Source organism: Lacerta agilis, chromosome 6, assembly GCF_009819535.1.
Source record: "Lacerta agilis isolate rLacAgi1 chromosome 6, rLacAgi1.pri, whole genome shotgun sequence".
In the NCBI taxonomy this organism is placed as follows: Eukaryota; Metazoa; Chordata; class Lepidosauria; order Squamata; family Lacertidae; genus Lacerta; species Lacerta agilis.
In genome coordinates, this window is record NC_046317.1 from 94,914,445 (window position 1) to 94,939,136 (window position 24,692).

General features: G+C 54.5%; 1 protein-coding gene across 3 annotated transcripts in view; it reads left to right on the forward strand.

The window, feature by feature from the left end:
• Positions 1-24,479, forward strand: part of SLC12A5 (solute carrier family 12 member 5) — an 89,488-nt gene extending 65,009 nt beyond the window's left edge. For 2 of the 3 annotated variants that reach the window (XM_033153933.1, XM_033153931.1), the window contains exons 7-26: positions 3,575-3,816; positions 4,620-4,831; positions 5,775-5,942; positions 7,597-7,695; positions 8,798-8,855; positions 10,098-10,272; positions 14,641-14,759; positions 15,013-15,111; positions 15,263-15,382; positions 16,389-16,493; positions 17,044-17,212; positions 17,319-17,514; positions 18,365-18,534; positions 20,068-20,199; positions 20,328-20,435; positions 21,862-21,984; positions 23,123-23,316; positions 23,616-23,630; positions 23,832-23,965; positions 24,192-24,478. In XM_033153933.1, the coding sequence (XP_033009824.1) occupies positions 3,575-3,816; positions 4,620-4,831; positions 5,775-5,942; positions 7,597-7,695; positions 8,798-8,855; positions 10,098-10,272; positions 14,641-14,759; positions 15,013-15,111; positions 15,263-15,382; positions 16,389-16,493; positions 17,044-17,212; positions 17,319-17,514; positions 18,365-18,534; positions 20,068-20,199; positions 20,328-20,435; positions 21,862-21,984; positions 23,123-23,316; positions 23,616-23,630; positions 23,832-23,965; positions 24,192-24,283 (2,730 nt within the window). In that variant the 3' untranslated portion in view covers positions 24,284-24,478. Of the gene's footprint in view, positions 1-3,574; positions 3,817-4,619; positions 4,832-5,774; positions 5,943-7,596; positions 7,696-8,797; positions 8,856-10,097; positions 10,273-14,640; positions 14,760-15,012; positions 15,112-15,262; positions 15,383-16,388; positions 16,494-17,043; positions 17,213-17,318; positions 17,515-18,364; positions 18,535-20,067; positions 20,200-20,327; positions 20,436-21,861; positions 21,985-23,122; positions 23,317-23,615; positions 23,631-23,831; positions 23,966-24,191 lie in introns of all 3 variants that reach the window. The other variant, XM_033153932.1, reaches the window with a different exon arrangement.
• Positions 24,480-24,692: the final 213 nt, after the last annotated feature.

The window sequence follows — 24,692 nt, forward strand, 5'->3', positions numbered from 1 at the left end:
TATTTAAAAGTTACGTTAAAGATTGTAATAGCATGAAATCTGTGGCAACCTTTGAATAGCTTCTGTAGTCTATTTAATAAGTTTAAGAAAGTAAAATATCTTTAATAAGTAATTATTAAAAACAGAGGTGAATAGTGTGCTAGATAAATACCTGTACACACTTAAAGCTATATGGAATTGGCAGGAAGTCATAGCAACCAAAAGAAGACTGTGAGAAAGTGTTACAGATTAGATAGATAGATAGATAGATAGATAGATAAAGCAATTTTTAAATAGAGATTGAGAGATTCTCCTGGCGAGTGGCGGCAGGCAGACCGACGGCAGCAAGGGCCGGCAGGGGCACTGCAGGGTGGCAGTCGGGTGCCACCTCCCTTGGGCACGGGACCCCAAGCCCCTTGGCCTTCACTGGGTGGGGGGGTCCATTAAAAAAGTGTCTTGTTTAACCCCCGCCAGGCCAATTTCCAAGTCCTTCTGGTGATGGTGAAGCTGTTCAGCTGGCAGAGCTCCTGTGCCCTGCCTTCCTTCTTATCCTTCTGTGTGTGGCTTCCCCCCTGCCAAACCATAACGCTTCTCAAACGGGGCAGATCCTTTTTGTTGCAGTTCAAATCATGCTCAAGGTGCTTGCAGCGTGGGAAAAATGCACAACGGCAACATAACAAAAGTTGTCATAAACGATAAATGCAACATTTAAAAGTGCACAACCAAACTGAACAATTTCCACACGATCTAAAATAAAGATACCAAAAGCCAACTTTGGCAAGGAAGAGTGAAGCTGGAGGGTGAGGAAGTCTAACAAAGTTCTGATTTCCCCCATGATGACTTCAGTGCTCCCCCCCCCTCCGCATTTTTCAAATATCAAATTCTTTCCAAAAATCTCTTTGCTGCTGCCCTGAGGAGCCCTTGTGCAACGCAGCCTTGTTCTCGAAGCAGAACCACCTCAGAATACCTGAGTGGGTCCTGGCATGGCGGCTGCATTGCAAACAGTGGCTTCTGGGTTTCATTTTGGTCCACAGAAAGCAGAGAGTCAGGAGGGAAGTAGATGACTCTTGGGGTCCCTCCCAGCTCTACAATTCCATGAAAAGAGATTCTTTAAGAATATACAATGCAATCCCTGCCTTGGAAGAGAAAAGGAGTTCGTGAAAGACTCACGTCTAAGGAACTAGAAATAGATATGTTTTTTTAAAAGCAAACCTAAATAATGACACTGGATCCTGAGGCAGGAGAATAGCTGTCCTGTCTCCCCTTTTTTTCTTTTAGGAGATGTAAGCAAAAAGCTTTAGTGACCTGATATCTCATCTCGGTATCCTTCATTTGCTCTCTCTGGCATAATATCGTGCCTGTTTTTTCACTTCTGCTTTTGTCTCCCTGTAAAAGGGAGAATATAATGAAGCTGGGGGCGTTTTGGATGCAGAGCTTGTCCCTGTCAGCAGATGCAATTCCCCCCCCCCTGCAAGACCCCCTCCTCACTTTCCGCAGCCCCCCCCCCCCCCCGCAGCCCTTTCTGGGCAAGGAGGGGAGGGTCAGCTGGCAGCGGACTCTGTGAGGAGGATCAGGCTGGAGAAACCCACTCCCCTTCACATCTCCGGGCTTTCCAACCACGACACTGTTCTCAGGAAACATTTGCAATCAGAATTAAACCACCATGGAAAATCCTGCCATGCCTTTTAGAAAGCCACAGGCATGCCCCATCCTTTTCCGAGAGGAGCCCTTCGCATATTTCCATATTCCCAGTGCTCAGCGTCAGAGTTCACTCTTCCCAATTTCTAGGTGCAAATGGGATCATTTATGTCACCCTCTCACCCAAGCTCTTGCTAAAGAGGTCCTTTCTGCACTTATCACATATATTAAATAACTTGCGTTTCCAAGACACCCGAGTACAGAATTATGCGTCTGCCGTGAATATATGTGAACTGACAGTCCATGGCATATATCCTTTCACAGATTAATTATCACCCTGAGATTGGGGAGCTGTCACCCACATTAAAAGCATTAAAATGAGCTGGGGTGATTTAATCTCCTTCTGGTGCAATAAGCTCATCTGCATCTGGGGGCTCCCAGAACCCGTTTTTGCGGCTTGTGGGTAGGGGTGCCCCCCTCCCCGCTGGTTCGCAAGATGCACAGCCCTGCCCTCATTTGACTGAAGCAAGGACAGATTCCCCCCCCCCCACCAGCCCCATGGAGCCTCTCTGAAGGGTTCCCCACGGCACCCTGTGCGAGGTCAGTGAAGGAGACCCTCCCGCACCCCCCCTTCAGCTGGGCCCACCCCTCGCCCTTCTGGGGAGCTGCTTGGTCCACTTCTGAGACATGGCAGGAGAGGTACCCGAAGGGCTGCCCCACTGAAGGCGGAGCCAGTTTTTTTGTGCTGCTCCAGAGATTCAAAGTGCAAGAAAAAAGATTCCAACTGAACACCAGGAAGAACTTTTGGAGGGCAAGAGCTGTTCTGACAGAGGAATGGACTGCCTTGGAAGGCGACCAGTGTGGTGTAGTGGTTAAGAGCGGTAGACTCATAATCTGGGGAACCGGGTTCGTGTCTCCCCTCCTCCACATGCAGCTGCTGGCTGACCTTGGGCTAGTCACACTTCTCTGAAGTCTCTCAGCCCCACTCACCTCACAGAGTGTTTGTTGTGGGGGAGGAAGGGAAAGGAGAATGTTAGCCGCTTTGAGACTCCTTCGGGTAGTGAAAAGCGGGATATCAAATCCAAACTCTTCTTCCTTCTTCTTCTTCTTCCTCCTCCTCCTCCTCCTCCTCCTCCTCCTCCTCCTCCTCCTCCTTGGAGGTTTCTAAGTCGAGGTTGGGGGTATCTGCCAGGGATTCATTAACTGTGATTCCTGCATTGCAAGACTAGACCAAAACGGTGTTGTTGTTGTTGTTGTTGTTGTTGTTGTTGTTGTTGTTGTTGTTTAGAGGAACTCCCCTAGGAAGAAAGGGGCAGCATTGGGGACTGTGCAGTTGGTGGGGAGTGGGGGGCTATGGGTTTGTTCTTGTTTTATGATGTGTTTTTTTGTTTTTATGTTGTATTTTAATGATGTGAACCCTGCTAAGATCTACAGGTGAAGCACTACTACTAATATTACTAATAATAGTTTAGTTTAAAATTATGTACGGCACAGAAAAGCTCCCCCCCCCCCCGCCAACACTAGAACTCACGGGAATCCAATGAAACTGAATGTTGGAGTCCGTCCCACAGTGGATAAACTGTGGAACTCCCTCCTGCAGGAGGCAGTGATGGCCACCAAGACAAGTTCATGGAGGAAAAAGTTATCGAGGGCTCCTAGGCAGGATGGCTCTGCTCTGCCTCCACAGTTGGACGCAGCCCTGCTTCTGAATCCCAGTTGCTGGAAAACACAGGAGGGGAGAGTGGCTCTGTTGCTCGGATCCTGCTCCTTGGTTTCCCATGATGGGCGTCTGTTTGGCTGCCATGAGAACCGCCTGCTGGACTAGGTGGGCCCCCCTTGGCCTGATCCAGCAGCTCTCCTGATGTTCTCCGTGTCCCTGGGGCCACTTCCAGCCCCACACTGTTGTGGTTCTGAGGGTCTTCCTCTGACTTGGGTCTCCTTCCTTCCTCTCTGCCAGGCCTACATCTTCCCCCCGATGGCCATATTCAAGGCCGAGGACGCCAGCGGAGAAGCGGCCGCCATGCTCAACAACATGCGTGTCTACGGGACGTGTGTGCTCACCTGCATGGCCACCGTGGTCTTTGTGGGCGTCAAGTACGTCAACAAGTTCGCCCTGGTCTTCCTGGGCTGCGTCATCCTCTCCATCCTGGCCATCTACGCCGGAGTCATCAAGTCGGCCTTCGACCCGCCCAGCTTCCCGTAAGTGCCAAAGAGGAAGAACCCCCCCGGCCCATTTCTTTTTAAAATATAATTTATTATTAATAATATTTTTTTCCAAATTTTCCAAATTCTTTGGAAAGACCATCCAAACCTATCTCTCATATCCCTTGAGTGTTCTTTCATTCCATTATAAAGCTGCAGTGTTACTTCTCTTTTATCATTTACACACGTCAATTCTAAATTATTAAACCGCAAATTCTCGTCTGTTCCCATACTTCAAATCCTGCATGCATTTTAACACAACCATGATATTTTTTCAGAATATTTCCATCCTTCAAGAATTTCTTTCCCCCCTGTTTTGTTCCCTAATTCTCAGCTAGTCTCGCCATCTCAGCATATATCCCCTCATCTTCCTAAGCCAGCCTTCTTTCGTGGGAACTTCTTCTTCGTTCCATTTTTGCGCAGTCATAGACTATTTCTGCCGTTGTCGTAGCATACAGAAACAAATTAAACAATTCCTTCAGGAGCTCTGGTCTGACGATACCTAACAGAAATGCCTCGGGTTTCTTGGGAATCCTCACTTTAAAGTATAAATACCTGAAGGACTATTGTATTATTATTATTATTATTATTATTATTATTATTATTATTAAAGTGGGGGGGGTGTCTCCATATGAGTACTCTCCTTCCCACTGGGCTCTCTACAATCCTATAAATAAGTCAGTAAATACTCCCTCCTCTCCTTCGCGTGGGGAAGGGGCAAGAACCTGCAGGGCGGCCCCTCTGGCGAGGAGGCGGCAAGAGGTGACCCCCACCCCACCCCGCCCTGCTCCCCCTCCCAGGATCTGCCTGCTGGGCAACCGGACTCTGTCCCGCGACGGCTTTGACATATGCACCAAGGTGGTCCAGGAGGGCAACGAGACCATTGGCTCCCAGCTCTGGGGGCTCTTCTGCTCCTCCCGCTTCCTCAACGCCTCCTGCGACGAATACTTCGCCCTCAACAACGTCACCGAGATCCAGGGCATCCCGGGAGCCGCTTCCGGCCTCATCCAAGGTAGGAGGAGGACTCTCTGTGGCAACACTGGAGAGAGGGGAGCCCCAAAAGGTGCGGGGGACCTGGGCAGGTGGACAGCTCTCTTCATCTATTGCCTGAATATCCCCCCTTTTCCTCCAAGGAGCTCAAGGTGGTGTTTTCTCCCCCTCCTTGTTTAATCCTCACAACAACCCTGTGAGGTAGGCTGAGCTGAGCGGTGGCAACTGGCCCCCAAGGTCGCCTCCAGGGAATTATTGGCCGAGTGAGGATCAGTCAATCAATCATTTTATTTGTATGTCGCCAAACAACCAAACTGAACAACTGCCACATAAATCTAAAATAAAGATACAAAAATATTGTATCATCTGCAACAACACCCCCTCCAACAAAACTCCCCTCAACAATGCCCCAACCCAAGACGAATAAATAAGCTGTTAGCATGCATCAATTAGGATTCGAACCTTGATCTCCCCGGTCCTAGTCCGGCACTCTAACCACTACACCACGCTGGCTCTCAGCTTTCCCATGGCTGTGTCTCCAGGATGGGGAGGGTGGCACAGTTCATTTACACCTTTGTAAGAATATCTGTAAACCCACAAAAAAATCTATCAAGGCGGTGCCCCATAAAACCGTAAGGGCACCCAAGAGCCGAGAGAGCCATGGGGCAGAGGCACTTCCCTGACCTCCTGGCAGGTGAGTTGCTGCTGCTTGCCCAGGGGGGGGGCAAGGTGGCAAGGAGGGGGGCAGAGGCCTCAGACTGGCTCTGGGGGCAGGACTAGTGGCATTTCCGGCAAGAAGGCGGAAGGGGACCCGGCCACTTGTGCGGTGCCCAAAGCCAGCCCAAGGTGGGGGGCTTGGTAGTGGGTTGGGGGGCCGTCCTCCACAGGCGTAGAGGGTGGAGCCACCTCCTGACGATGGCAGCCACCCACCCACCCATCCCACTTCATGGCGTCTCCCCCCACAGAAAACCTCTGGAGCACCTACTTGCCCAAAGGGGTGGTAATTGAGAAGTCTGGGCTGACCTCAGCGGCCCCTGCAGACGCCCTGCTGGACATGGAGCAGCCCTACGTCTTCAGTGACATGACCTCCTACTTCACCCTCCTGGTGGGCATCTACTTCCCCTCCGTCACAGGTAAGGGACTCCAGTGGGGGTGACGCCCGGGCGCAGGTGGGGGCAGGGTCTCCGGGGGCACAGGTGAGGAGGGTGCCTGGGGAAGGAGCAGCCCTCGGGAGCTCAGCGCTTCCTCCAGCTCTCGGTTGTCCCACCCTCCAGGCATATGGGGGCTGGGGAAGTTAGGGGCTTTTTGCCCCCAACACAATAAATGGAGCCCTGGACCTCGGGCCGCTTTGATGGACCCCCCGCTCCTCCCCGGCTGTCCTGAGAACCCCAGGCAGCTTCTCAGGCAGATGAGGATTGAGAAGCTCAGCAGCCCCCACCCCAGTTCAGAGGCTGGGAGGGGGGCTGCCTCACGAGCCCCCAGACACTGGGGAGGGCAGGGAAAGGGTCATCCCGCAGCCCACTCCTCAAGTCCTGGGGAGGGAGCAGTGCAAGACCTTTGGGGCAAAGGTCAGGGGTCGGCGACCCTGTCGATTTCAGCTTCTCTTGTGTCCCATGCGAGGCTCAGTCCTTCACATTTCTGCAGGAGTTTGTGGGGTGGTGTTCTTTTAAACGCCAAAAAACAAAACAAAAAAATCATGAAAACTTGTTAGCATTTCAGTACACACTTTTGCTAACACACAATTTTTTGCATGCATTTTCCTCTGACACAATGCATTTCTAAAATATTCGCTAGCCTATGCATTGCATATACTTTCCCGGAATAGACACAATTTTGTGCAGCTTATTGGGTTGCAGAAGGGCATTGCAAAATTCAGAGAAAGGTGGATTTCAAAGGAGGGCTGAGTTTCCGTCAGCAGATTGCTTTGGAATGTGCAGATGAGTCCGCTTCCCATTCGCACTTGAATTGAGCCAAATTCCTCACTCCTCCCTTGAGAACTCCACGTCCTTCGAGGGGCTGAGATCCCTGACACTGCAGCCTCTTCCCCTCTTTGTGCCCCTCACGAAACCCTTTTTTGGGGTTGGGGGCAATGCTCTGTCCTGCAATGCTTCCGCAGAGGGAGCCCCCACGGCAGCCCCGGTCCTGGCCTGACCTTGTTACAAGGCAGAGGCGCAGGGCACCCTCACATGCAGCTGGCATTAATTGGGCCACGATAACGAGAGGAAGAGATCTCACATCTGCACCTGAGAGGGAAGCTGGCGGAGGGCTCAGCTGGGCACCAGAATCAGAAGCCCCTCCCCGCCCCCGCCCCCCGCCTGCCGACCAGCCCCTTCCTCTTCAAGGATCCAGGAGATGCTCTCCAATGAGGAGGCCTCTGCCCCCCAGACCTTCTCTTCTCACCTGGAATATAGTGTCCAGTGGTGAGTTTGGAAAAGTGTTTAGCTTGAAAAAGAGGAGCCTTCAAATATCTGAAGGGCTGTCGCATGGAAGAGAGAGCAAGCTTGTTTTCTCTTGCTCTGGAGGGCAGGACTCGAATCCATAGCTTCAAGTTACAAGAAAGGAGATTCCAGCTAAACGTTAGGGGAAAATTTCTGGCGATCAGAGCTGTCTGACAGGGGAAAAGACTCCCTGGGAAGGTGGGGGGCTCTCCTTTCTTGGAGTTTTCCAAACAGAGGCTCGATGGCCATTTGTTGGGGATTCTTTCGCTGTGTTTCCTGCATTGCTGGGGGTTGGACTAGATGACCCTGGGGGTCCCTTCCAACTGACCTTTTCCTCCCTCTTTCCCAGGGATCATGGCTGGTTCCAACAGGTCTGGAGACCTGCGTGACGCTCAGAAGTCCATCCCCACGGGCACCATCCTCGCCATCGCCACCACGTCCGCAGTCTGTATCCTTTGCCTCCGGGCGGCCTGCCCCTGTTCCCAGAGGGAGGCTGGGGGCCCTGGAGAACCGGGCTGGCTGGTCCTGCGCCCCTCTGCTGTCGGCAGCCCCAGATGTGGCTCAGGCAGCTGACAGAGGTGATACCTGGGTGGCCAATTCAGGGGCTGCTGGCTTGATGCCCCAGAGCGAGACACCCCCCCCCAAAAAAAAACAGTCTCTGTGTCACACACACATATTGATAAGAGGGAACCTGCCAGGGAAGCTGCTTGGGCACATGTTGGGCCAGGAGTCCCTATGCCCATATGGCAGGGGCCGCCTCCATCTATGGGGACGGGACGTTTGCCTTGCCCCACATGAGCCCACCTGACTGCTTTGATCTGCACAAGCAGCTGCCACATAAATACCCCTTCTGCATGTGTAAGAATGCGACTTTTGGAACTCCCTGCCTATTGATACCAGGCAGGCACTTTCTGGGGGGCCGGCTAAAAGTGTTTTTCTTTAGACAAGCTCAGTTAGAAAGTTAACGCGTGATTTAGTCTGTTTTTGGTCTGCTGTTGTATTCACCTTCCCAAAAAATCTGTTAATTTTTCTTGTTACTGTTTTTCCTTTGTAAACCGCTTTGAGGTGCCGCCTGTTTTTCCAATCAAGCGGCGTATAAATTTTATGGAATAAGCCAATAATAAATAGGTGCCTTCCAGGTGTTCCCTGGACCCCTTTGAGGCCCTCCTTGCCTTCAGCTCCAGACCAGCCCTTTAAACGCATCTCTGCTCTTTTGGCTCTTTGAGACGCCGACCCAAAGACGAGGGAGGAAGAGCTCCCACGTCGAGAAGGAAGACAGCAAGCGGCCCCAATGGCAGCACAGAACCATGGGGTGGGAATCGAGTGGGAAGGGACCCCCAAGGGTCATCTAGCCCAACCCCCTACAATGCAGGAGCCACAGCTAAATAATCTCCGACAGGCGACCCCTCTCACCACAAACCGCCCTTCTGTCACCCCATGCCAGCACCTGCCCTGATTCCCCCCAGCCTGGTCCCCGGGGGGGGGGGGCGTCCTTCAGGACCAGGCAGAGCTTCCAGCAGCCCCAGACCCCTTCCTTAACGCTCCCGCAGACATCAGCTCCGTCATCCTCTTTGGCGCTTGCATCGAGGGCGTCGTGCTTCGAGACAAGTAAGCGTTCTTCTCTCCATGGCTGAGTCTTTCTGGGCTGGGGGACCCCTGGCCTCCTGGCATATATATGAAGAATAATAGTAATTTATAAAATGATAATACCAGGCCTCAGGTTGATAAAACATGTCTGTGGGGGGGTATTTTTTTTGTGCTATTGTTGTGGGAAACGCAAGGATCTTATGATAACGTCGTTACGTTTTCAAATTTGCGTTCTCTTGTTGCAAACTGCCCTGTGGCCTTTGGCATATAACTTTAATAAATAAGAATAAATGCATATGCCGCCCTACATCAAGAGAATGTTTGCAGCGCAAAACGTAAAATGTGCAGCATGAAGAGCATAAGCAAAGCAGGGCAGTGGTCTTTAGAGGGGCCCCCCCTGCTAAGTCCTTGGAAGACAGAAAACTCTGTGCCTCGTGCAGCCACCCCGACACCCCCCCCCCCGCCGCCCTGCAAACGGACCCCTCCCGCTTCCCTGCTCTCTTTGCCCCGCAGGATGCCGGCCTCGGCTGCTGCCTGTGGCGCTGAGCTCCCTCCTGGCAGCAGGAATGCAGCCTGCCCTTCCCCTATCTAGGCCACCCAAGGTGCTGCTGCAGCCGCCACTGACATTTTTGGGTCATAATACTAATGGCTTTATTCCCCTATACAAATATCGAGGGCCACCAGCTCAGTTAGGGCCATACGGAACCTTTATAACGATGGGACACGCAGCTGGAGAGTGCCTTTATTTATTTATTTATTTATTTTTAAAATATCTCGATTATTTGCAAAGGGAATCTTTGTGCGAGTGACTGCTTTCCTCTCCTGCTTTGTGTCCTTTTCTTCTTCGCTTTTGTCCTTCCAGGCTGAGGCGCTTTGTGGGTTAAGTCTTTGATTCCTTCTTTTTAGTCAGGCTTGCACTTTAGGTTTGTTAGCAAATCAATAAAATAAAAATGGAAATAATAAAATTGCCAACTGCACCGCAACAGCCCTGCAGGGCTGCCAGTGGGTCTTGTTCTCTGCCAGCTGCTGCTGCCACCACCCTCCCACTGACTCCTGGGAGGGGGCCTGGGGTGCACCAAAGCCGCTCCCTTCCAGACATCCCTTGTGAGTTACTCAGAGAGTAAAGGCAGCCCAGGCTGTCGCTGAGTCTCCCCAGACGTGCCGCTTTCCCCACGAGGAGCTGTGCCCCAAAGCACTGAAGACGCAAATGTCCAAAACGCAGAGCTTGCCCGTCAATTCAGCCCGGCCACTTTGCCCCTGCAGGTTTGGCGAGGCCGTGAGCGGGAACCTGGTGGTGGGCACCCTGGCCTGGCCCTCCCCCTGGGTCATCGTCTTCGGGTCCTTCTTCTCCACCTGCGGAGCTGGGCTGCAGAGCCTGACGGGGGCCCCTCGCCTGCTGCAGGCCATCTCTCGCGACGGCATCGTCCCCTTCCTGCGGGTAAGTGCCTGCCTGGAAGGGGGGCCCCTTCCGCCGGGGAAGGGAGGAGCGTGGCCACATCACGGGGTGGGGGACAGTCAGGAAGACCCTTCCTGGTGCAGTCAAGGGTGAGTTGTGGGGAAGGTATATTTTGGGGTGTGTGTTGGGGGGGGTACCCTGCCCCCTCCTGCAGAATATAGAAGTGGGGAAATGCCCACAGGAGAAAAGAATCGGGGGGGGGGGTCTTCTTCCTTCCTACACTTGTGGCCTCAGGTCACTCTGTGCAGCCTCATCCCCAAACGTGCCCACTCAGGGGCTGGGATCTGCAGAGTACCCCCCCCCATGTCACATGATGCTAATTCCACACCTCCAGAAATCGGCCTACTCTTTGGAACTCCCTGCCCATTGATACAAGGCAGGCCCTTTCACTGCACTGTTACGGGCTAGAAATGTTTTTGTTCCAGCGCACTTTCCAGGCTCATAACTTTAACCCATAATCTTGAGAAGTGGTTTTAATAAGTATGCATTTTTATACTCTTTATTATATATGTGTGTGTGTGTATCTATATAATGTAACTTAAATGTTTGTTTCTAATTGGCCTTTTAAATAACTGCTTCAGACTGTTTATTGCAACTGACGTACAGAGGTCTTTTTTCCTAGTAGCGGGAAAAGGTGGGAACGGCACAGTGCTTAGAGGGTCGGACCAGCACCTGGGAGAGAGACCAGGGTTCAAATCCACACACACACACACACACACACACCCGGCCATGAAGCTCACCAGGAGTGTCAGTCCTTGGGGGCCCGTCCCTGCCTCGCAGCCTAGCCTCCCTCTCAGTGTTGTTGTGGGGATTAACATGAGGAGGGGCAGAGGACACCTTGAGCTCCTTGGAGAAGCAGGTGGGATAGAGATGCAATTGGTTTTGATCCTGGCCCAGCTCCCCCGTCTGATTTGGCCTGATTTGCTCTGTGTGTGTGTGTGTGTGTGTGTGTGTGTGTGTGTGTGTATCTGGCTTGGGTGTGGGTTGTGGGCCCCACAGTCTCTCGGTGCACTCGGCGCACTTAGTGAGCCACATCTCCACAAATCCAAGCTGACAGCCGACAGGGACTCACGGCTAATTTTAAACTCCCTCCTCAGCTGCCTCTTTTGCAGTCTTCACTTGAGGGACGAGCCCCGCTGGTTAACAGGAGGAGACGTCGGCTTTCCCGCCTCCACTCCTGTGCCCCCTCCCTGCACCTCCCTCTCTCTCTCTCGCGCACACACACGGGCACAGACACATGCACACGGGTGTGTGCGCACACAGCAAGTGGTTGGTTGGACAGGGTGCGTTCCAGCCCTCCTTGCACCCTCAGCAGGATCAGGCCAAGGAGTTTTCCTCAATAGGATTAGTGGAGGAGAGGGCCCTGGAGGGCTCCTAGCCAGGCTGGCTCTTCTCTGCCTGCCAGTCGGAGGCAGCCATGTTCCTGAATCCCAGTTGCTGGGAACCACAGGAGGGGAGAGTTGCTCTCATGCTTGGATCCCGCTTGCTGGCTTCCCACGGGTTGGCCACTGGGAGAGCAGGATGGTGGACCAGTTTGCCCTTGGCTTGATCCAGCCGGCACTTCTTGTGTCCTCCTGCTCCCTCTGTGGCCAGTCGGAGGCGTCCAGAGGAGCCCACAGATAATTCCTATAATTCCCAGCAACTGGTCCTCAGAGGTAGCCTGGAAGTTCCCTTTTGCTAAAGGCCCCTGAAAGAGTTTTTGCTGCTCCTCCTCCTCCTCCTTCACCCATCTATCTCTTCTTTTGTAAATATTTTATTAGTTTTCCAATATACCCCCAACAATAGCCAAATTATAGCAGCAGCAATTAATTCTCCATCCCTGTGTCTCGTCCCTTTAAAAGCCACCTGAGCCGTGGCCATGGCTGCCCCCCCCAAGGGCCCCCGAGGCCGCACAGGGAGTTTTGTGGCGGAGCAGGGGTTTCCGACATGCAACGCTCCAACTGCCTCCGACAGAAACATCTCAAGGTGTCAGAAACAAAGGAAAACAAGCCCAGGGCCCCTGACAACAGGCAGCTTTCCCCTGCCAATCTCAGCGCCAGCATCTCCATTGGTTGGATGGCGAAGCCCCTCTTGAGCGGAGGCATCAACCCAGCTAAGGCCCGAGCGGGTGCAGGATGAACAGGGGGAGCATCGTGCTGGGTTTGTGCCAGGCTGGGTCTAGCCTTGTTCCCTGTCTCCAGCTGTGCGCCAGAAGCCAAGTCAAGCTATGGAGCTCCCTCTCCCAGAAGACAGGGGTGACCGCCAACCTGGATGGACAAACGGATGGAGGAGGAGAGGGCTCTGGCTCCGTGGTCGGAGGCACCAGTTGCTGGAAACCCCAGGAGGGGAGAATTGCCCTTGTGCTCAGGTCCTGCCTGCAGCTTCCCCGGAAGAAGCACCCGGTCGGCCCCTGTGAGAACAGGAGGCTGGACTAGATGGGCTCCCTTTGGCCTGAACCAGCAGACTCTGCTTATGCTCTTGTGTTCGTAAGCTGATTTGCAAAGACTGCAGCAAAGGAAGTCTGGAGCGGTTCAGCTGCCTTTTCGTCCTAGTTAACATCTGGTCCCACCTTGAGATGCTTTCTGGCCTCCGGAGGGAGGGAGGAGGCTGGCCTTCATCTTTTGCTTCTTCTTCCGCCCTTGCAGTGCCCCCGTGCTCGGTTCCCACAGCCCCCTCCTCGCTGAGCCTTGAGGGTTTGGACGCCGCCCCCCCCTTTGCTCCTGCGCCTCCTCCTGCCCTTGAGGTGTCCCCTTCAAGTAGCCAGAGGTGTCAGCTGCTTCTGCTGCACCTGCCACATCCACCTTGTCTGCCACGCAACACTTTTCGCAAGGTGCTCTGGAGACAGAAGCTACAAGGTCCTTTCTCCCCCCCCCCCCCGCAGCTTCTCGCCCAAAGCTGTTTCCTCGGCTGCCAGGGGGGCTGGGGCTGTCTTGACTCCTGCCTGGGGCCCCACAGCAAAAGGAGAGCGAGGAGGCAATGGGGCTGATACAGGGGGCAGCTGGGGCCCACCTAGCAAGGACACCCCACCCCCAGAGCTCTTGCCCATGTGTTGTAGAGCCGTGACTCCCCCATTCATTCGGTTTCCCAACCATAAATCAGAATTATACACAGCGTGCCAAGTGTAGCTGCACCATAGATTTGTATAACAGCCTTATGATAGTGTCAGTTTTGTTTCCATAGAATCGTAGAATTAGAAGCGACCCTGAGGGTCATCTAGTCCAACCCCCTGCAATGCAGGATTCTCAAGTAGCATCTATGACAGACGTTCCCTAGTGTGGAATTTGCCCTTTTCGTGGCTGCCACACACTGGGGTGACATTTTCATGGAGCCGTTCACTACAACCTCAAAGGCTCCTTCCTGGTCAGTCACTGCAAGTTCAAACTCCATGAGTGTATTTGTGAAATACAGCCGTATCTCTGGTTACGATTGCTTCAGGTTGCATTTGTCACAGGATACGAACGCCCCAAACCCAGAAGTACCAGAACGGGTTACTTCCGGGTTCGGCAATTTGCGCATGCGCAGATGCGCAAAATGATGTCATGCGCAGAAGCGCCGAATTACGTCGCACACATGCTCAGATGCGGCACTTCAGGTTGCAGACCTTTCAGGTTGCGGACGGGGCTCCGGAACGGATCCTGTTTGCAACCAGAGGTACCACTGTAAATGTCTTTTAATCACACTGGATTGCATTTGCCATTTTTAGTGCTGGTTCACTCAGTTCAGAGAAATCCTTTTTGGAGCTCTTTGTGCTCCATTTTTGTTTGAAGGACCCTGAACAACTTGGCATTGCCTTTCTGCTAAAAGGAATGAGGAGGCAAAATCAGAAAAGTGTCACCATGAAGAGCTGAGCAAAGTTTGGAATTTAAAAAAAACCTTGTGTGATTTTGCAAAAAATAAAAGGCTCAAATTATGGAGCAGGAGGGATCGGACGATAACCCGAGAGGGGACTTCGGATCAACTCCCGGAAGTCTTGGCTGGCTGCACCCTGGAACGGGGAACCGTCTTTTGCTCTGGCAGTGGAGGCCGAACAGGGACAGGTCTGGATCTCATCTGCTGGGCTGCTGTCAGCGCATAATCATGTCTGGCTGTCCCCTTCATAAGAACATCAGGGGAGCCTGCAGGATCTAGCCCAGCATCCTGTTCTCACAGTGCCCAATCAGATGCCCCAGTGGGAAACCCACAAGCAGGCTCTGAGCCTCCTGTGGTTTCAGGAGCATTGCTGCCTCTGACCGTGGAATCAGAGTAGAGCCACCCATAGCCCTCTCCTCCTCCATGAATTTGCCTAACCCTCTTTTCAGTCCAACCAATTTTTGGCCATTCTGCCTCCTCCTGCTCAGTCTCTCTCTGCCTTCTCTCTTCCTCTCCCCGCAGGTCTTTGGGCACGGCAAGGCCAACGGGGAACCCACCTGGGCCCTCCTGCTCACCGCCTGCATCTGCGAAATAGGCATCCTCATTGCCTCCCTGGACGAGGTGGCCCCAATCCTCTCCATGTACGCCCCTCCCCCTCCTGGGACCTCTGGGGCCCCCTCTGAGCATGGGGCAGGGGGTCTCTCTCCAGCACCCAGGAAGAGGCCGGACTGCCCCCTCGCCATGTCCTGAGCATCCCTCAGGCTAGGGCAGCCTCCTCTGTCTGCCACTGCTGCCCTCCCCATGTGGGGCAGTTCTTTCCAGGCGCTGGGAAGGGGTGGCTTGGAGCCTCTCTCCTCCTCCCCCCACATTCAGGCCCGCGCTTCCCCCCCCCAGGTTCTTCCTGATGTGCTACATGTTCGTCAACCTGGCCTGCGCGGTGCAGACGCTGCTGAGGACCCCCAACTGGCGGCCGCGGTTTCGGTATTACCACTGGTGAGTGGCAAAGGGCTGGGATTCTCTAGCTGCCGTTCCTTCTGGTTCTCCATTAGGGGCTCTCTCCCCGGGGCCCTGGAGAGGGAGGCCTGGGTGGCTTCCAGTGCCCCTCTGGACTCGGCTCAGCTCTCCTCCCTCCTGGTGCCCACAGGACCCTCTCCTTCTTGGGCATGAGCCTCTGCCTGGCCCTGATGTTCATCTGCTCCTGGTACTATGCGCTCGTGGCCATGCTGATTGCAGGACTCATCTACAAATACATTGAGTATCGAGGGTAAGTTGGCGGGTCGGGGGCTAATGGGTCCCCCCCCGGGTGTTTTTCTGGGGGAAGAACCCAGGCATTGCAGGGGGTTGGGCTGGATCTCTCTTCGGGTCCCTTCCAACTCTGCAATCCCACGATCAACCCCCGAGTTCCAGGGCGGGGGGGGGGCTTCTCCTCCACCTTCCCTGAAATCTCTATCCCTCCCTCCCTCCCTCCTTATGTATTATTAAATTTATATACCCCAGGGTTTGCGTTGTCTTCTGGGACAATAAGACACAGCAGAGACCGTGGCGTCTTTGGGATATATCGCTCTATTGATGCTGCTAGATGGAGGGATTGCAGAGCATTTGCATCCTACGCGGGTCTGGCTCCCCCCCCCTTAAGGGCAGCGTTCGATGCAAAGGACAGCAAAAAGCAACCCTCTGCCTCTCTGGCTTCTAGCCGGTCACTCCCAGCTTACTTGCAGTTCTGCCCTCCTTCTCGCTGCAAACAGACTCCAAGGAACTCCCCCCCCCCAAAAAAAACCCACCCCTGGCTTTGGCTTCTGCGCACCAGCACCCCACAAAGAAGGGGTCCCTCTCCCCCTTGGCTGGCAGTCTTGACCTCTGATGGTTTCCTTGATGGCCATCACTGGTGTTTGTCCCCGGCTAATGGCCCACCCAGCTAGTTCTGCCAAGTAAATCCAGGGGGGTTTCCGTGTTTGGCAAAGTTTAATCAGACTTCTGGCTAAATCCTAACACATAATAATATCAAAACACAAAAATACACAGCATAGTAACAAACAAAAACAACGCCCCCCACACTCGATAAGAGGCCACAAAGAGTTGAATCAGTGAAAGGCCTGGTTGAAGAGGAACATTTTTGCCTGGCACCTAAAGACCAAGTGAAAGTGCCAGCATTCCACAAAGAGGGAGCCACCACAGAATAGGCCCTGTTCTCATGTTGCCCCCCCCCGGGGGCCTTTTCGTGGAGGAGGAACACACCGAAGGGCCTCAGAGGACGATCTCTGACTTTGCAGAGCGGAGAAGGAGTGGGGCGACGGGATCCGGGGCCTGTCCCTCAGCGCAGCCCGTTATGCCCTCTTGCGCCTGGAGGAAGGGCCGCCCCATACGAAGAACTGGAGGTAAGGGAGCAGGACTCTGCCGGGCTGACCGGAAGGAGAATCACGCCTGGGTGGGTGTGGGGAGAGGGAGAGGGAGGGAGACCAGGGGGGCACCTGTGGGAAGACTGCCGGGCAGTGGGGTGCCAGGGGTCCTGGCTCAGCTGCCCACCACAACAGGCATAACAAGTGCCGGGGGGGGCAGCTCTCCAGTCACAGAGATGTGCCTGGCCTGAGGCATGGAGCAAAGGGAGGGCGTGAATGCAAGGAGGACGTGATTCCTGCATGGCAGGGGGCTGGACTAGATGACTCTTGGGGGACCTTTCCAACCCGACTGCTCTATGATCCCTAAGCGATGGGGCAGCAGAGGGAGCTGGCAAGGCAGGAGAGAGGAAGGGGACTTGGGACTGGGAAGGAGAGGCAGCGAGAGCGGGCAGGGGTCCTCCAATGCTAGTCCTACTCAAGAGGAGACCCACTGACACTGATGGCCGTGGTGGACTTGGTTCCCTGCATTCCAATGGGTCTACTCTGAGGAGGGCTCAGCCAGCACCAACCCCCGCCTCCCCCTTCCCAGGCCGCAGCTGCTGGTGCTTGTCCGCGTGGATCAGGACCAGAATGTGGCCCACCCGCAGCTGCTCTCCTTCATCAACCAGCTAAAGGCGGGTAAGGGGCTGACCATCGTGGGCTCCGTGCTGGAGGGCACCTTCCTGGACAACCATGCCCAGGTCCAGCGGGCAGAGGAGGTGAGCGGGGCAAAGTGGCACTCCTGGGGTTGGGGGTTGCAGGGTCCCGATCCCTGCTCTCGGTCGGGAAGGGACTCCAACTTCTCTCCTCCTTGCTCCCTCGCAGTCCATCCGGCGGCTGATGGAGGCGGAGAAAGTGAAGGGCTTCTGCCAGGTGGTGACGTCGTCCTCGGTGCGCGACGGAATGTCCCATCTCATCCAGTCCAGCGGCCTGGGGGGGCTGCAGCACAACAGCGTCCTGGTCGGCTGGCCTCGCAACTGGCGCAGCAAGGAGGACCACCAGACCTGGAGGAACTTCATTGGTACACGCTGGGCGGGGGGCAGGGGGCTGGGAGGGCAGAGGGGTCCAAAGGACCTCAGAAGAGCCTGCTGGGTCAGGCCAAAGGGGCCCCACCGACTCTAGCACCCTGCTGTCACAGGGGCCAAACAGGGGCCTCTTGTGCGAAACCCACAGGCAGGATCTGAGCACAATAGCAGTTTCCAGCAACTGGTACTCAGGAGCATTGCTGCCTCTTGCTGGGGGTGGAGAGCGTGACCCTTGTGGCTAGAAGCCATCCATGGCCCTCCCCACCCCATGAATTGGCCCAATCTTCTTCCAAAGCCATCCAGGTCAGTGGCCATCGCTGTCTCCTGCGGGAGGGAGTTCCAAAGATTAACAATGCACTACAGGCAGAATCACTTCCTTTCATCTGCTCCCTGCTCACGTTAGGGTTCTCTGCCGCGTTAGAAACTCAGATATATAAGTCAGACACCAAGTGACTCCTTAAACCAGAGTTACGGTTGCCAAAACGGAACGTCCAGTTGCCATTTTGGGGCCAGGCGGTTCTAAAGTTGTATTTTTCAACGCACCTTTTTGGTTCCAGAAATTCATTCCGATTGTCTAGATAGAGTTCTACAGAACGGGGTATTAGCATGTGAAAACGATCTAGATCTAAGGATCCCCAGCCATGCGCCTCCAGATGATGGAGACGTCAGATGCATCTTCGCTTGGTCACAAGTGGCCAATAGCCGGGTGCCAAATGTGTGATTTTTGAGTGCTGGTTCTCTGTCCACCCTCTCCTCTGTGGCTCCAGTTCCTGCCTCCCTCAGCCCAAGGGGTCCTGTGCCCGCATCTTGTGGGTGACGCTTCTCTCCCCTGCCTGCGCCCCACAGAGCTCGTGCGAGAGACCACCGCTGGGCACTTGGCACTCCTGGTGGCCAAGAACCTGGCCATGTTCCCGGCCAACTCGGAACGCTTCTCGGAGGGCCACATCGACGTCTGGTGGATCGTGCACGACGGAGGGATGCTGATGCTGCTGCCCTTCCTGCTGCGCCAACACAAGGTATCCGGAGAGACGCAAGGGGGTGTAGAGCTGAGATCCCTGCACTGCTGCGGGTCGGTGCCACAGGAGGGTGCCGGTTGGTTATCACGCAATTTAAAGAAGGAGCTAACTCTTTACAGTCGTACCTCTGCTTACGTATCCCTCTGGTTATGTAAACTTCGGGATACGTAAGCGGCAAACCCGGAAGTATATTTCTGGGTTTTTGCCACGTGTGCATGTGCAGAAGCAGTCTGCCACCCCGCAAGTGCACGCAGAAGCGGTCTCTCCGGTTGCGAAAACCTCAGGATCTGGCCAGACCTCCGGAACGGATCCCATCTGCAACCAGAGGTACCACTGTATTAGCAAAACACGATCTTGACTTGGTTGAGTGTCAGGCCTAATGAGCAAAACAGCTTGTTCTCGGTGGTCTTACTACATGGAAATCAGCTGTTGAGATCAAAGATCCCCACCTTCCCTCTCCTCTCCAGGGTTTTCCCCAAGCAATCTGAGGCTGTGCCTGCATGCAGCCAACCTCTCCTCCACCCTTTTCATTCCTCTTCTGGTTCTGGGAGACCAGTGGGGAGCAAGAGGGGGAGATGTCTGTGACTCTTCACCAGCCAGACTTGTGTCTGGCTCTCATCTCCCTGCTTCAGCTCCTGCCTCTGATTCTGGACTTATCTCTGCCTCTGATTCTTCCTGCTCACTAAGCCCTGTTGCTTCTTCAACTTCCGACATCTCCTCCTCCCGGTCTGCTCCTTCTTCTCCCTCTGACCCCTCGTCACTGTCCCACCCCCGCCCCCGGGCTCTGAGCCTTCTTCCCTTGGGGGTTCCTCCACCATTCCTCTGCGTCCAACCAGTCCATGACAGCTGGACTAGGTGGTCCCTTGGGACCCTCCCAACTCTGCCGTTCTGTGCTTCTATGAGGAAGGGCAGAGTTCTCAGCAGGGACACACAACAGCAAATCCACTCTCCTAGCGACCACTCAAATGACTGTAGTGGAGCTCCAGCCTCTCCCGGCGGCTGCTGGGGAGGAAGGCACCCATGTTCTTTTTTAAATAATATTTTTATTGCATTTCCATTATTAATATTTAGACGCATTCTTATTATACACTCTACTTTTTGCTCATATGTGCCTATCGACTTCCCGCCTGCCTGCATCACGGCTTTCAAAGTTCATCTTTATATCATAGCAGTTATACATCTTCCATTTTACGTTTTTCTCATTCAACTTATCTCAGTTTTTAAGTAAATGTCATTGTCATTACTTCTTACAAGCCTGCTGGTGTTGTTAGTTGCTTACTGTGATCCTTCAAATATTGTACAAATTTACTCCGCTCTTTTTGGAAAGCTTGATCATGCTGGTTTTGGATTTTCCTGGTCGGCTTCTCCAGTTCTGCATGGTCCATCACCTTCATCTGCCACTCTTCCATTGTTGGTATTTCTTGTTTCTTCCATGTTCTGCCCGGCCTTTTCCCAAGAATGAGTCCCCTCAGCTGGGCAGAGCCGGCTGTGTGCTGGCTCAGTGTTTCCACCGCCCCTTTTCCTCCCGCGTAGGTTTGGCGCAAGTGCAAGATGCGGATCTTCACCGTGGCCCAGATGGATGACAACAGCATCCAGATGAAGAAGGACCTGACGACTTTCCTGTACCACCTGCGCATCACAGCCGAGGTGGAAGTCGTGGAGATGGTAAGGCCGTCAGAAGAGCCGGCTGCTAGATCCGGCCAGGAGCCTGTCTAGTCCAGCATGGTGTTCTCACTGGGGCCGGCCGGCTGTGCCAAGGATTCCCCTAGTGCCACCCTCTCCCTCTCCCGCAGCACGAGAGCGACATCTCCGCCTACACCTACGAGAAGACCTTGGTGATGGAGCAGCGCTCCCAGATCCTCAAGCAGATGCACCTCACCAAGACGGAGAGGGAGCGAGAGGTAAGGGGCCGTGGGGCTGCTGGGCCGCAATATCCCCTCCCACTTATGGGCCGTGAGGTCCCATGCAAGTGCAAAGAGAAGGCGCCCAGGGAGAAATCTGCCCTGGCTGAAGAACTGCCTGGACAGAGAGAGAGGCTGGGAGGAGAGAGTCTTGCTCCATGCGCATTAGAACCTGGTCAGGTTTGCATCTGCCCTCATCTCACAGGGCCCAACCAGGTGCTCATTCTGGGAAACCCACAAGCAGGATTGGATCACAGGGGCACCGTCTGTCTTGCCAAATGCAAGGTGGTTCTTTTAAAATGAGATTCAGAAGTAACACAAAACATGAGTGAGTGAGGAGACTGAATATTTTTATTCCAAACAGAAGGCAATATATACATGCCAAGCAAGCACCTCAACCTGCCACTTGGGAGCCCCCAAGAAGCGGCAAAGTGACTCCGCCAGGTAGCCTCAGTTTGCATGGCCCTGCAGCCATCAGTCTGTGCACGAGGTTTATAGCTAGCTAGCCTGTTAGCCTGCTTGGCTTGCTGGACTGGCTACGTGCAGATAATTCATTGGCCACCCTCTCCCAATGCCTCACTTTCTCCAAACAATGCCTGACATCAAAGAAGGTGAAGTTCCCCAGCACAATCACAGATTAGGGCACTAAAAGCTGTTCTCAGCCATCGAAGAGCTGAACAAGAGACAGAGAGGAGGAAGCAAACAGAGGCAGGGAGGGTAACCATGTCAGATCGCTAGGTCTTCTGGATCGATTGCCCGTATAGGAAGAGGGAGAGCAGATTCAGCTGCGTGGGTTCAAGGGAGGATGAGATCACTAACTCCTTGGAATACAAATATATTCCAGATAGATAGCCCACACACCTCCCCCTCCTGTGGCTTCTAGAAACATCACTGCTTCCAGCTGGGGAGGCTGAGCACAGCCATCCTGGCTAGTAGCCCCCCCCCCCGACCTCTCATCCTCCATGGATGCCTCTAATCCTCTCTTAAAAGCACCCAAGCTGGTGGCCATCCTTGCTTCCTGTGGCAGGGAGTTCCATAGTTGAACTAAGCCCTGTGTAAAGAAGGACTTCCTTTTACCTGTCCTGTCTTTGATCTTTTTCACATCTCTTCCCCTGTAGGCCATCTATTATATACTATAATTCTCACTACACAGATCTCAGTGTCTCTTGGCCAACAAAGGGTGCCACCCTAAAGCATCTCTCACGGGGGGGGGGCATATAGGGCGTTTTAAGGGTGTGTTCAGACTGGGGGGGGTGATATAAAGAAAACCTGTGCATGCTATATAAGCTTCATAATTGGCACAAGGAGCCTGAGGATGAATTGGATGTCTAGCAGATAAAACATATGGCGCACAGCCAGAGCCTGGTGCCACCCATGAGGGGCAGCTCCCTTGCCAGTGGCCTCTCCTCTCCCTTCTGCTCCCCAGATCCAGAGCATCACGGACGAGTCACGCGGCTCCATCCGGCGCAAGAACCCCACCAACACGCGCTTGCGGCTCAATGTCCCCGACGAGCAGGTGGGCGACAACGAGGAGAAGCCTGAAGAAGAGGTGAGGTTGCCCAGGGGGCGCTGGGGGTCGGGGCTCAAATGCCCAGAAGGGGCAGAGCAAGAGGCAGTGGGAGGGAAGGGGACTGCCGCTTTTATGGGGCTACTTCTTGCCATCGGCAGTTTCTTCTAAGAATAGCGCTTATATTAAATAATGTGGGGATGTTGAAGATAGTAGGAGAGGATATATTGATGAAATACTGTCCTTCCTCACTCACACTAGGAGCAGAGCATATTCCCTAGTGCATAGCAGGAAGCTAGTTGATGGATTTGTGAGAATCATCTGGCTTGTCCAGATTGGATTGTTCCTGGTAAATCCCCTTTAGTTCCTCCTTAAAAACAATAACGACACAACAGTCTTCTTTAAAAGGAATGATAAGGTTTACTTACATTCAGTTCACAGTATGATCCTGAAGGCAGGCTTGAGCTTTTAGTTACAGTTACAGAGAAAGGTGTGGGGTTCATCCTCTGTGAATGATGAGCCCAGGTGCTGCTGGACGAGAGCCAGCACACAGCAAAAAGGCATCAAGAAGAGATGGAATCCAGACAATGAGTCAATATCGGAATTATAAAACTGGAAAAATAAGAGAGAAGAAAGCAGGAACAAGTGAAAGAACAAGTGAAAGAACTTTCACAGCCAGCACATGGGAAGTCCTCCACAAATTTTTAATTTGATTATGATGCGACAAGATTTGATTTGATTTGTTATCAATTGGAATTTTATTAATTGAAAATTATTTTAAAAAATTTAAAAAAAGAAGAGATGGAATCCAGAGAGTCAAGAGAAAGATGATAGTCCCTTAATAGGGTCTGCCAGGGTCAGGCCCATCTACCTGGTCACACGGGGGGGGGGGGCTCCAGACCAGGTGTGATAGGAAGTCCTTCTGGCTGGAGCAACACTCCCCTGTGTGTCCACTCAAAGGTAACCCAGTGCACTGGCGGAATCATTGGAAGGGACCCCTGGGGGGCATCTAGGCCAGCCCCCAGCAGTGCAGGATGACACTTGGCCATCCAGCCTCTCCAAGGCAGAGACTTGTGGGGCGTGGCCTCGATCCTGACTGGGGCTGAGGGCTGTGTTGCGAGGGGCTACGGAGCGTCCGTGCCCTCGCTCAAACCTCTCCTGCCCCCCTCCTCTGTGACAGGTGCAGCTCATCCACGACAAAAACGCCACCAGCTGCTCCCCGTCTCCGGGTGACGAAACGGAGGCTGAGGTGGAGCCAGAGGCTGCCCCGGAGAAGGTGCACCTCACCTGGACGAAAGACAAGCTGGCCGAGAAGAACAAGGGCAAGAGTCCCGTCAGCCCCGAGAGCATCAAGGACTTCTTCAGCATGAAGCCGTGAGTCCCGGTGCCACTGCCCCCCGCGCAGCCCCTCGGAGGGTGGGGAAGGCAGGCAGGAGGGAGCCGCTTTTGCTCCTGCCAGGGCTTTGCTTGGGCAGGTGCTGGAGAGGTGCTGAGGGTGCCGGGAACCAGGGGGGCTGCTGGGCAGAGGGGAGGGGGCTTGGTGCCAAGGGAGGGGGGTTGCCAGGCATGTCTCCTGGCAGGAGGAGGTGGCAGCAGCCGTGCATCAGTCGCAGGCACCAGGTAGTCAATGACCAGCTCTCTCTCTTCCTCCTTCCTTTGCCTGATGCTGCCAGGGAGTGGGAGACCCTGTAAGTCTTTGCTTGGGGTTTCTCTGCTCAGGGTTGCGGGGAGGGGAGGGGGGGGCTCTTGGGGCGACTCTGGCTGGGCTTTTCTCCTGCCCCACCTCTGCCTTCTGTCGTGGGGCAGGGCAACGCTGGGCTCGGGTGGGCAGGGTGGGGTCAAAGGAGGCTTCTGGAGCCAACCGACCAGGCCCCCGCCGTCTCCCGCAGGAACCAGGCCAACGTCCGGCGGATGCACACCGCCATCCGCCTCAACGAGGCCATCGTGAAGAAGTCCAAGGACGCCAAGTTGGTGCTGCTCAACATGCCAGGGCCCCCCCGGAACCGCAAGGGGGATGAGAACTGTATCCTTCCCTGGCAGAGCCCCCCCTGCGGCCCCTGGGGGCGGGGGTATTTCTGGGGCGTCCGGAGAGCGAGGGCAACACAGGAGGGGAAGCTGCAGGTACTCTGCCTTTTAGAGACAAGTGCCTTTAGAACCCAAAAGGGCAGAGGAGAATAAGGTCCCTGGTTCGTCAGGGTGGGGGGCCTCTCTTCTGTGCCCTGGGTGCCCCTTAACTGCCCCTCCCCCAGACATGGAGTTCCTGGAAGTCTTGACGGAGCACCTCGACCGGGTCTTGCTGGTGCGCGGTGGCGGCAGGGAGGTCATCACCATTTACTCCTGAGAAGCTGGCCGAGGCCGTTGCCCGGAGGTTTGTGCCCCGCCTGAGAGCCCCGCCTGCCCCTTTCCGCACCCATCTCTCCCGGAGAGCCAGCAGGGAAGGCCCGCCACCCAACGCCGCTCCACTCGTCTCTCCGCACGTGAACTGCAGCGCCAGGCGCACCCATCCAAACACCGCAGCTGCTGCCGCCCGCCCAGCAGCACGGCTGCGACCGCTGACCCATAGATTGACCTCGGCTCCGGGGCCGGCGCTTGCCGTGGGACGGAGGGCGGCCGCCGGCAGCTAAGTGACTTCCCCGGGAGGCCGGAGACTCCGATGCGCCCAGCCCCTTGCCCTGTTCCTGCCTGCTTTCCTATCGGGTGTTCTCCTTGCTCCCCCCCCCAACCCAGCCCCCAAGGTGGGGAGAGGGCAC